The 12,248-nt window shown below is 30.5% G+C and overlaps 1 protein-coding gene and 1 pseudogene across 1 annotated transcript; both read left to right on the top strand.

Moving 5' to 3' along the window:
• The first annotated feature begins 5,604 nt into the window (after positions 1–5,604).
• Positions 5,605–6,275, top strand: LOC125829805 (basic leucine zipper 43-like). Its single transcript, XM_049509001.1, has one exon. It carries the CDS (start codon positions 5,605–5,607, stop codon positions 6,187–6,189), a length of 585 nt encoding a protein of 194 aa, XP_049364958.1. The 3' UTR covers positions 6,190–6,275.
• A 449-nt stretch (positions 6,276–6,724) lies between these two features.
• LOC125829655 (F-box protein At5g07610-like) lies at positions 6,725–8,789 on the top strand (annotated as a pseudogene).
• The last annotated feature ends 3,459 nt before the right edge of the window (positions 8,790–12,248 follow it).

Here is a 12,248-nt window from a genome sequence, read left to right as displayed (position 1 = left end):
TTTTTAACTTTTTTAATGTCAAATAAAAAATAGATAAATAAATTGAAATGAAAAAATATATTTTTGAATAACCCTTTAGCAATTTTTTATCAACACCTTTTTTTGTGGAATTATGCTTTATAACAAGTGTCTTGTTTCCTTTTTATTACATCAATTAAAAAAAAAAAATGTTGTTGGTTCAACTTTGGTAATGCTATGATCCAGATAACATCAATCACTTCAATGGATTTGATATAATTTGCACAAAACTTTAGCTTATAAAATTTAATTTGGTGCATTTGGATTAGAAAATTATTTGGTTTTTTTATGTTGCAATTATCAGAACTTTGATTCTAATAGTGAAAGTTGTCTTTAATCTCACATCTTATCATCAAATAAATTAAGTTTGTTCCATATTCAAATTAATTTCTTTTGAATAAATGAGTTTTGTGTCGTAAATTTAAATCTGAATTAATCAAATCGTAAGTTCTAATATGAGATGATTTTTAAAAAGTTAATTTTTTTTATCAAATTGACTCAAGTTCTCAACTAATTCACGTAAGTCTCGAATTATCCTAAATAAATTATTTCTTTCACCAATGAAAAGCAAATTCTCAATAACCATTTTATTCTATACTTAACCACTAATTTTAGCATGTACAAAATTTCTTTTCTTAATCAAGGAAAAAGACAGAAGATTCCTTGAAGTGGTACTTTAAAAAAAAAAAAATTAATTAATGAAAGTTTGATAATGGATGTTAATTGTTATTTCTAGGAGGATTAGACCAGTAACAAGAATTGAACACAATAAAACCTAACCCTAAATCACACAGTCGTACACGTTTAACATTAAGCACGGTACTCCCTCCGTTCCATATTAGTTGATTATTTTTTCTTTTCATACGCTTATTAAGATATCATAAATAAGAAGATAATTTTACTAGAAAAAACCTCTTGGAAATTTTACTGAACACTTTAAAAAGAATTAATTGGAAGGGTAATATAGAAATTTTTTAATTAATATTTTTTTATTTAGTAAAGTGGACAACTAATATGAGACAACTATTTTTAGTAAGATGATCAACTAATATAGGACGGTGAAATATTAATTAGGTATTAGCGATATGGAACAAGAAGAGCTAAAAACGAATCATCCTTTAAAAAGCTTCTAAGGAAATAATTAATTTTATCTAAATATTACAAAAATTCACTGAAATCGCACTAAATTTTCCTTAAATATTGCAAAAAAGAAAATGAATATATATTCTGATAATTAAAACGTAATTCAACTTTGTCTAAGTATCATATTAAATGTCGATGTTGGTTCCTTGTGATGACTTTTATGATACTTAGGTTTAAATAATTTAGTAACTTTCACAACACTTAAATACAATAAATGATTATATCATTACAAAAAAATTATTTAAAAAATTTTACTACTGTAAAATGATACTAATTAAGTGATCATTTATAAATTCACCCGATAATTATATATTATCAATATATAAAATTTAAATTCTTTTAAAAATTTCATTAAACCTTAATATATATGATTATATTCTTTGGTTAATATATTGTTTTTTTCTCTTGTTAGTACTTATCCAAACTGTGGATTTGCTATTGCACCAAAGAGACGTCTCAATAAATATATAATAGATTAATTAACAATAATGGAATAAAAATAGTAATCTTAATTAATTAATATATTAATTAGGTGGGGTATAGACTCTAATTATATAATTAATTGAAGAAAATGCAAGTTTGCGGTTGCAAGTTGCTACCTATGAGATTTGGAATCACTTTTTCGATACAAAAATGTTACTAGTCAATTTTCTTATGTTTTATTAATAACATAATATAGTAAATATAATAAATGAAAAAATAATCTCTAATAAAGTAGTGGACATAGATTAGCAACAAGTGGATCAAAAGTTAATTAATAATTAGCAAATAAACCTTAACCACAACCTTAATAAGAAAAGTATATACCTTTTTTTTAAAGTTTCAAATATATAGTAGTTCTTATGATTGGAAACACTTAAGAACTTTCATAGTACTTCATTACCCAAATCACCCACTCAACACCTAACCATCCCCCCCCCCCCCCCATACCCCCCCTATTTAACATATGTAGATACATGTATGTGTATTTCCATTTTATATATTCTTATACGAGTGTATTATTCTCTAGATGTTTATGTTGAATGAATCCACTTTTTTATATCGCTTTGTTAGAATGTGTCGTACTAGTTGCGAAAAAAGAACTGTTATTTCCTTATATTGGTCTTGATAATCTTCACCTTATGAACTATAGATTAAGTTAGATATATAATGTTTATTTTCTTAATATGATATCAGAGCTAAAACTATATTTACTCTTGGTTACACTGGGCTACATGCTATACTTTGTGTGCTCCAAATGTCCGATTTTAAAACAGTCGAGGAGTGCTTGAGTGTTCCCGCATTAGTTGAGGAAATGAATTATTATCTCCTTATATAATTGGAAAATCTTCTCCGTAAGGCTCAAACTCTAGCTTTCAGGGTTGAATTAACATAAAGATTCATTTCCTTAACATATTACATGAAATATGATTAACATGTATATATAATTTTATTGATATATATTTGTTTTTTGCATGTATATTTAGTGTTCGATTTCAAAACACTGAATTATATCGAACTCATAAATTCATGATTAAATTTGCCATTATGCCAATATATTAATCATCTGGATTTACATCGTATATCAACATATTATGATTTCGAGAGTCAAGGAGGGAGAAAAGCAATTGAGTGCAAATGTATGGTTTGGCAAGACTCTAAGAGAAATTGTCATGAATTAGGACAACCAAGTAAAAATGAATATGCAATATTCAAGTGAGTGACACTACACTTATAGCGATTGAAAACGAACTTTCACTATATTTAAATAAGAATAATATGTATTGGTTTTAACAAAATTTCAAAAAATGATGATATAATACTGTTTCTCAAGTGGCCTTTTCAAGTGCATGTATTCTTCTAGTTACATTGCCAACATGTTGATGTCTGACAAAATAACAAAGTGAACATACACAGAGGCGAAGTTGGAATTTAAATATCATGAATTCTAAATTTATTATTGAAATTACATTACCGTTCGTTCATTTTTTGTTATTTGATTTACAATTAAATATTTATACATATTTAATGATTTTTTCAAACAAATATAGAGTGAATAAATTTTTTCAAGTTCGTACCTAATATTATAGCTTCGTCCCTGACCATAAGTACTTCAATAATAATAATAATTCAACATATGACTAAACTGATAAGGGAACAGTTCTCCAATTTCAGACAAGAATTGGTTGATTATGAGATATTTTTTGATAGGCTGACATTAACATCCAAAGTCCATATGGAAATAAAAAAAGGGAATAAATATAAGACAAATAAAGATATTGGTAATCATAAAGAATTATACTAGTCGAGGGTCTTTCAGAAACAGTTAATCTACTTTCACGAGAAAAGGATTACGTTAGCTTATATTATATCCTTTCCATATCCCACGTGTGAAATTACACGAAACATGTTGTTGTAGTGTATTCAGACTCAAGGACATAACTTGCCTAGGACATATGGCTACAATAAGAATATTCTTCTACTTATAATCATTTTAATTTGTTTTATGGGTCACTATATATAGAAATAGTTTTCTATTGATGGATTTCATCATCTCAACATGAGACAAATGACTCTTAATTTGCACTAAACTAATTATATGTGTGTAATTCATTGGGAGCATGTAATCATATTTATTGATTTTCATAATATGGAATAAAGTTCCCTTTATCTCTCTTCATATATTGTTTAAAATAGTATAAAGAGAAGAAGATAAAAGAAAGGAAAGCAAACCATAAAGCTTGAGAAAACCTTATAAGACATTGATTCAGTAGTAAGAGCACAACATATGATATATGAAATTCAATTCACGTCATAAGTTTGAATTCTGACGTAAGCAAAAATATGATATTTAAGTGAAGAAGAGTACTTGACCCTCGAAATTTTTCGATTATCCAAAAAAAAAAAAAAAAAAGGAAAACAAAGGTTTATGGTGCTCTAAGACTTTAGAGCTACCTTCCACTAAAAATATTTCAGTAACACAACTAATAAGAGTTCTATAGTAAAATATATGTGGTGTATGAGTCAGCCAGCTAGTGTAAATTCATCTTATTCTTTTTTTAACGGTAAAATATGAGTCAACTTATGCACCACACCTTGATTAAATTATAATATTCTTGCTACCTTCGACCAACACAGATATCAGGTCTCTCATTTCAATAGCTTTTTGCTTATGAACAATAAAGTTTTGTTGTATTGTGACAATTTATTTAGCTAATGGCTAGTTGATTAAAAAGGTAATACGCAAGCATTTAGGTAGTAAGATGTTAAAGTAAACAATATGGACAATTACAATTCTTCTCTATGGGTCCCTTTAACCTCAATTTAAGTGGATTTCGACTCATCATTATTTTTTAAAAAATAAAATAAATAAATCATCATTAACATGTTTTTAAATAATTTCCAACTTAATAAATTAACCTAGATTTCGTCATCCACCAAAAGATAATTGTTCTCAAATTGGATACTCTCTTCTTATAAGATTGACTTTCAACTTATGTTGTTCGGACTTTTCAAAAGTATTGTTTGATACTACTGTATATCAAATCCTTCGAAAGAAATGCATTTCAAGAAAATTCAACAGAGATGTAACAACATTTTTAAAGAGTCTGAACAACTACATAATGCTAGAAATTTCATGACATGCATGTATGGAATGGGACACATGCATATACATCATATATCGATTCATCATGGAACCAATCAAAGTTATTGCTTATATGTTGCTCGGATCCTCCAAAAATACAACAAATAAACAAGTCTCTCCTTATAGGTCTTTCCTCCCATTCCTTTGATTATGTTTAACCGTGGTTAATAGCTAGTAATAGTTCGAGTAGGTAGTAGTCTTAAAGCAAACAAACTAACTAATATACAAGTATATAGAGTTGATCATGTAAGTAAAAAGACTATATCGACCCCCTACAAAAAGTCCCTCAATTATTCTCATGTCAGATCCTCCAAAAATACATACTTCTAGAGGATCCAATGTACAACCAGAGACATTTTTGGAGAATCCAAACAACATAATAGTAGTAACACATGCCACTCACCACAACATACAACTAGAGACATTTTTGGAGAATCCGAGCAACATAGTAGTAGTAACACTAACACATGCCACTCACCACAGAATACAACCAGAGACATTTTTGGAGAATCCGAGCAACATGGTAGTAATAACACATGCCACTCACCATAGAGTACAACCAAAGACATTTTTGGAGAATCCGAGCAACATAGTAGTAGTAACACATACCACTCACCACACACCACGCGTCTAACGCCTTTTTTCGACGTGCTTCCTAAATTGATGTTCTGTTTTTCTGCTTATGTAAGCTTCCCCTGAATCTTGACCCACTCTTCTCCTATAAAAACCCCTCATTACTCAACCAATGTTCTCCTACAATCTCAACTTTATCTACAAAAACAAAAAATTCTTCAAAGCAAACATACAGTTACTTAACTATGATTCCATCAGAAACTGCAGCAACTCACTATTTTTCTTCAGAAAATCCTTCACTTCTGCCTCTTGACTTCAATTTCATGCAAAACAGTTCACCATCACTCCACTTTAGTAGATACTTAACTAATATTCTACCAAACTATCCTGTTAATGACTTCAATAATCTATTACCATCTTGCATCAGTGGTAACTCTACCTCTGATGAAACGGATGAGCAACAACTTAAGATCATCGACGAGAGAAAGAAGAGGAGGATGATATCTAATCGAGAATCAGCAAGAAGATCAAGGATGAGGAAACAAAGACAACTTGATGAGTTATGGTCACAAGTTCTTCGTCTTAGAACGGAGAATCATAATTTGATTGATAAACTTAATCATGTCTCGGAATGTCATGACAAAGTCCTTCAAGAGAATTCACAGTTAAAGGAAGAAACTTCAGACCTTCGTCAGATGCTTACTGATCTCCAGTTTAATAGTCCTTTCCCTGATTTATGTGACCTCGAAGATGTTCCTTGCACCACTGCTCATCTTAAGGCTGAATCGTCGAACCTATCCATCACTCATTCAACAAATTTGCTTCACTGAAAAGAGAGAGAGAGGTGTTTTGTATGTTTACTTTTCTTCATGTTTGTTTTTTTTTACATGAATGCCAAATGAGTCTTTATTTCATATCTAAATGTTAAGACAATATGTTTTTATGCATAGACTCCTTAATCCTCGCGTAATTCTATAAGACAAGAGGGAGTTACTCGGATGGTAAGCATCCCTCACAGCTCCAACTCTAGCCTAAGGTTGTGAGTTTGAGTCACCAAGGGAGGATCCAGGGAGGGGTAAAAAAAAAGAAAAAAGAAAACGTTCGGATAAGATTCATTTGAACATGAAATCAACAGTAGCCCCATGATATAACAAAATCAAAATCATTAGAACAATCAAATGATGTGATCAGCAAAATTCTTAACAGGAAAGGGAACACAAAATAATTTAGTGTGGGGGAGGGAGTAGAGAAAACGAAAGCAGCACTACGAACATTTACTTTATTTATTTTCATTTTCAACATTGCGGAGAATAGTATATGCAGCGAGTGGTCTCAGTAAATTGAGCTCAGCAAAAGACAGGCCCCATGATCAGACCTGTTTTCGACATATTAGCACAAGCATTTAGACAAATAGAAGTGGAGAGTGCTGGTGATAGTGGTTCATTATAAAAGTAAGTACTATAAGAAGCAAAAACACTTGAAAAGGAAACTCCACTATGATAAACTTACTGTTTTAAACTTTTTTGAGGACAGAGGTTATCAAGTATTTCAGGTGTTACCGGACGTTTTTGACTTTTATATATCAACATACATAAGAATTTGCAACTCAGATATTTCAGTCATATGTTCTCTCTCTCTATCTATCTCTCCTCGTGTTCGTGGAGAAAATAAAATGAACCTACGGCCTAACTCAGACGGTTTGTTTTTCTACAAAGAGGTCATGACACAAATAGATAATAACGTGTGTTGCTCATACCCTTTAAAAATGATGATGTTGTGTGTCGGTTCCTCCAAATATAGTATATTTTTGGAGGATCCGACAAGGGTGATTCAACATTTTTGGTAGAGTCCGAGAAACATAGATATTAACTACATTTCTTGGATGTCAATGGAAGGAAAGAAGTGGCTCAAGGACAAAACTTGAGCTCTGAACAGAACAAATTAGTTTAAGAGATTGGGTAGTTCTAAGGTTGACAACTACTTATATAAAAAAGAACTATTTCTGACATTAATTTTATAGGTCAAAGGAGAAGGAACAAATGCTTGTGGCTTATACTTTAAGAAGCTCATATGTATCGTCATTCGTCACCCTCCCTCAATCTTGCATCTATTGAAAGATGAAACAATATCTACCTCAGCCATTCCTTCGCTGTCATCTACAGTGAGTTCAAAATTGACATGATTCTACTTTAAAATTGATAACACCTATACTTTTGCCATTTTAATCAACTTCCCTATCTACCTAATACAGACGTCAAAACTCAAGGCCAAAAAAATGATTACAAAGAAGAACCAAAAAGTGAGTAATAGGCAGTATTGTTGTCTGTGCTTCATATTGATACCTGCCACATAAAAGAAAGTACTCTTCAGTTTGTTGATATATTATATGTTTTACAATTAGGAATGATTTAATTGTGTACCTAGATACACACTTACCAAAAAAAGTGGCAGAAAAATCACCATTTATATTAATATTGATTTGTCGACCCTCATTTGAAAGCAAATGATCATCTTTTCCGCCTCTTTTGGAAAAAAATAGTATGTCCTGCAAAAAAACAAATTAAATTAGATTTCGTATCAAAAAAATAAACAAAGAAAATATTAACTATGGAGATTGCAAAGGAAAAACAATCTCTCATGTCACCATAATCTTGGACCTTTCAAGTGAGATTATGGTGGAAATTCTTTCGAGATTACCAATCAAGTCCATTTTTTGTTGTAAGTTTGTAAACTGTGGTATAATCTTTTAACTTCTGACCCATTATTTTCTAACATGTATCACAAAAGAACATCATCTAATTTTCCCAGCCTTTTGCTTTCGATTGATAACTATGTCCAGTTTCTTCTAGAACTCAAACCAGATGATCCTTACCCCCTAAAGAGCACCACTGTGTTGAGCCCTAAGTTTCATCTCCCTTCATCCCGCATGAGATTGATTGGTTCATGTAATGGGTTTGTCTGTTCGTTGAAAGGTTGGATGTATGACTTAAATCATTCGGTTCACATTAGCAATCCTCTTTTGGGTGAGTATCTCAAGGTTAAATTGCCTAAACGGGAGAAAAGAACTTGTGTTGCTTATGCATTCTGCTTTAGTGAAGCCTCTAGACAGTATAAAGTATTAAGATCAGCAGTTAGTAATTTTGCCAGACATTCAAAAGTACCAGAATTGGAGGTTTATACTCTTAGAGTTGATGAAAAATGGAGATATGTGGATGAGGCTCCAGAACCTCTATGTGTATCATTTAGTAAGGCTAACATCAATGGTGTTGTTCATTGGATGAATTCGGGAAAAAATGACAACAATTACTCCTTTAACAGTTGGACAGAAGAGGTGAAGTCCCTGTTAGCTCCTTGGACAGAAGAAGTGAAGTCCCTGTTAGCTCCGCGTGGTCTGAAAACTCCATCCTACAACTTGATACCTGCCACATAAAAGAATTCTTCAGTTTGTTGATATATCCTTTACAATTAGGAATGATTTAATTGTGTACTTGGATACAAACTTACCAAAAAAAAGTGGCAGTAAAATCACCATCCATATCAATTTTGATTTGTCGACCCTCATTTGAAAGCAAATGACCATCTTTTCCGTCTCTTTCGGGAAAAAATAGTATGTCCTGCAAAAAGTAAATTAAATTAGATTTCGTATCAAAAAATAAACAAAGAAAATATTAAACTTAATAAACTTACACTTTGTCGCAAGCGAATGAATAGAAATCAGCATCTTTTTCGTTCCCTATTATAACATGGTTAAACCTTTGCCAGAGAGGGTCACCAATCACAAATGATATATCTTCTTGCACTGATTCTATATTCAGTTTTTGATGATTACCTCTAAAAAAAAAAAAAAAAAAATTGTCATTTGAAAAGAATAGAACTGGACTCTATTGATTTTAGCTATAAGATTTTACCTTAACGTGGCGCGGTTAATGCAGCAGTAAGTATCCAAAATGGGATACATAAAGTCTATATGGTCCTCGAAGTTGACACATTCATAGAACTCTAGTGATACCAACTCAACTTCATCCAGCAATTGAATAATCTCACCAAAAGCTCTTTCAATTCTTCTTGAGGAGGAAATGTCTTTCATCTCTGGAAAAACAGTACTGCCTATAATGTACAAGTTGAAGATTCTAATGTTAGTTCCCAAAAGGAACAAAGATGCAAGGATGGTGATTAAAGTAGAGGGAAATTGAAGATTCTAACTAAGGGGCATACTATTACTAATGTTTTTCACTTAACTCAGTTCAAGTTTAACTCACTGTCTGTGGCAAAATTAACCAGTGAACAACATTGTTCTGCTTCCTTTTTTTTTCCTGGGGTCTAATTCTAGCATATTGGGGGCTAATCCAGCCTGTTCAAGTTCTTTAACTCTAATTTACAACACAAACGCATTTGAACTTCATTTTATCCCCAATTTCTATGAAATTTAAGATTCTAAAATGCAAAGAAACAGATCATTCTTCCTCCTGTTTAAGTTCTTAAATTCTACATTGCAACACAAACACATTTGAACTTCAATTCATCTCCAATTTCGGTGAAATTTAAGATTCAAAAAAGCAAAGAAACAGATCATTCTTCCTCTTGTTCAAGTTCTTAAATTCTACATTGCAGCACAAATGCATCTGAACTTCAATTCATCTCCGATTTCTATGAAATTTAAGATTCAAAAAAGCAAAGAAACAACTCATTTTTCCTCCTGTTTGTTGTGCCGTAATTGTCCTATCTTTAGAAAAATTACTTTTTTTGAAATATTCTAAGTATAAAACATTTTAAGAAAAATACTTAGAAAGAGTCGCCACTTAATTTTTTAAAGAAATTAAGAAAACTTATAGTTTTCAAAGATTTAAACAGAAAAAAATCATTTGAAAATACCAAAGAGGGTTCGGGGTTCAATTTACACTTCGAGAAGGGTTTAAGCATTCGAAGTGTCCGCTAACATGCGGTTGACCTGCGACTTGACTAAAATATATTTTGACTATTTTTAGGAAAATGGTTTAACATAAAAGAAAATATGATAATTTACAATGTTCAATTAACTCTGAAGAATAGTTAAATAACGAACATTTTATATTTTATTTTTACCTTTTGGAGAATGAGATCTGAAATGAAACATTTGAATTAAATTACAAGTGATTAAAATATTAATATAAAACTAGATTAATTCATTTTTAGACCAATTTGATAAATTAAAATATGAAAACCATTTCTTATTATTTGATTAACCTCTTCTTTTTTTTTTTCTTCTTTTTTTTTTTTGAGAAAATGACTTAAGTAAGTATATTTTATTTTTATTTTTTACTATTATTTATTATTTTTAATCAATTGAAAAGATTTTGACTAACACATTTTCAAAGTTTATTAAAATTAAAAAGAAATAGGAAGAAAAAAAAAACTTCAACTTAGAACAATTTTGAAATGAGTGAAAAAAAATGATTTAAATGAAGAAAACCCTTGAAAAACATATCTTTTAAAAAAAAAAAATTTAGGAAAATAATTTAACATAAAATATATAATATTTTACGATATTCGATTAACTTTGATAAAAATAGTTAAATAAAGAATAATTTTTTTTTAATTTTTGGAAAAAAAAAAAAGGATCTTAATTGAAGCAACTTGGTCAATTAGGACTTTAACAAAACTAGATTAATTAAGATTTATTTACGTCATTTTTTTTTAGAAATAATAATTCGAACCAACTTGGTAGATAAACCAAAAAAAAATCTTAATCTAATTAAAGATACGTGAAAGTTTTGACTTTAGAAAAAAAAAAAAATTTTAAATAAGTATAAGAGTTAATAAGAATGAATTATTTTTAAAGAAAACTAACATAAAGAATATGGTTCATCTTTTGGGGAATTTAATTAAATTAAATCGCAAAAAAAAAAAAAGATAAATGAATAATCACACAATTAGATAAGTTAGATGAAGAGGAAATTGAACTTGGGCCTCTCTTGGGCCCAAATTCGCTGCCACTTTGGGATTTAACCCAATTTCCGTTTTTGTATACATCAGCTGTATATCGGTGTATATTGATGTATACAGCCCCTTTTTCTGCGTTCCGAGACCTGTACGTCAACTACAAAGACTTGTTCTTCGATTTCTCAAAGTTGGCTGACTCAATAAAAGAATTTTGGGCTTCCATGGCCCTCTCGGAAATGTGAAGTAAAGAAATCCATTATGGACTCGGAGAGGATTCATACAAAAAAAAAGGCAAGAATTAGCATTCGCATCAAATAGAACAAACGAAACGCAACTTAATTGCAATAAAAGCTATTTAAGAAACTCGAAACAAAAATGCAACCAAACCCAACTATTAAAACTAAAATGACGAGTAACTTTTAAGGGAGACAAACAACAAAAAAAAAAAAAAAAAAAAAAGCAAGCAAGCTTAACAAATGTCAAGGATCAACAATCACAATTTTCCTACCCAAAAGTAGCACACGCATATATACTTGAATAGACAAAAGTAAGGGTCATCAAAAAGGGGCAACAAGGGTAGATTATATTATATAGAATATGTGACCAACAACCAACATTAAACAATGGCAAACCAAAAAAAATGAGAAAGAGAGCATGTTGCACTATTGGCAAATAATATATTTCATGCGATAAACAAACTAGCACTACAAATGGAACTTAGTGATGCTAATTTATTATGCCAAAGGGCAGAAAATTTTAAAGACAGCAGCCAGCCAAGTTATTTTAGAGGAGATTATTGTCACATTCAATCAACTAAACACGGCGAAGTTATTATTAAGCAGTAAAAATCAGCTATGCTAAAACACACAACACACTTCGAAATTCAAGTTGGAACAAGAATGTAATTTTAAATGCTTGACATTCCGGACAGCAACCCACTGTTGGTCTTAATCCTTAAGGCATCGACCAA

This window comes from Solanum verrucosum, unplaced genomic scaffold (assembly GCF_900185275.1).
Source record: "Solanum verrucosum unplaced genomic scaffold, falcon-dt-bn FXZP01000008.1, whole genome shotgun sequence".
In the NCBI taxonomy this organism is placed as follows: Eukaryota; Viridiplantae; Streptophyta; class Magnoliopsida; order Solanales; family Solanaceae; genus Solanum; species Solanum verrucosum.
This window is presented reverse-complemented; position numbering and strand designations above follow the sequence as displayed.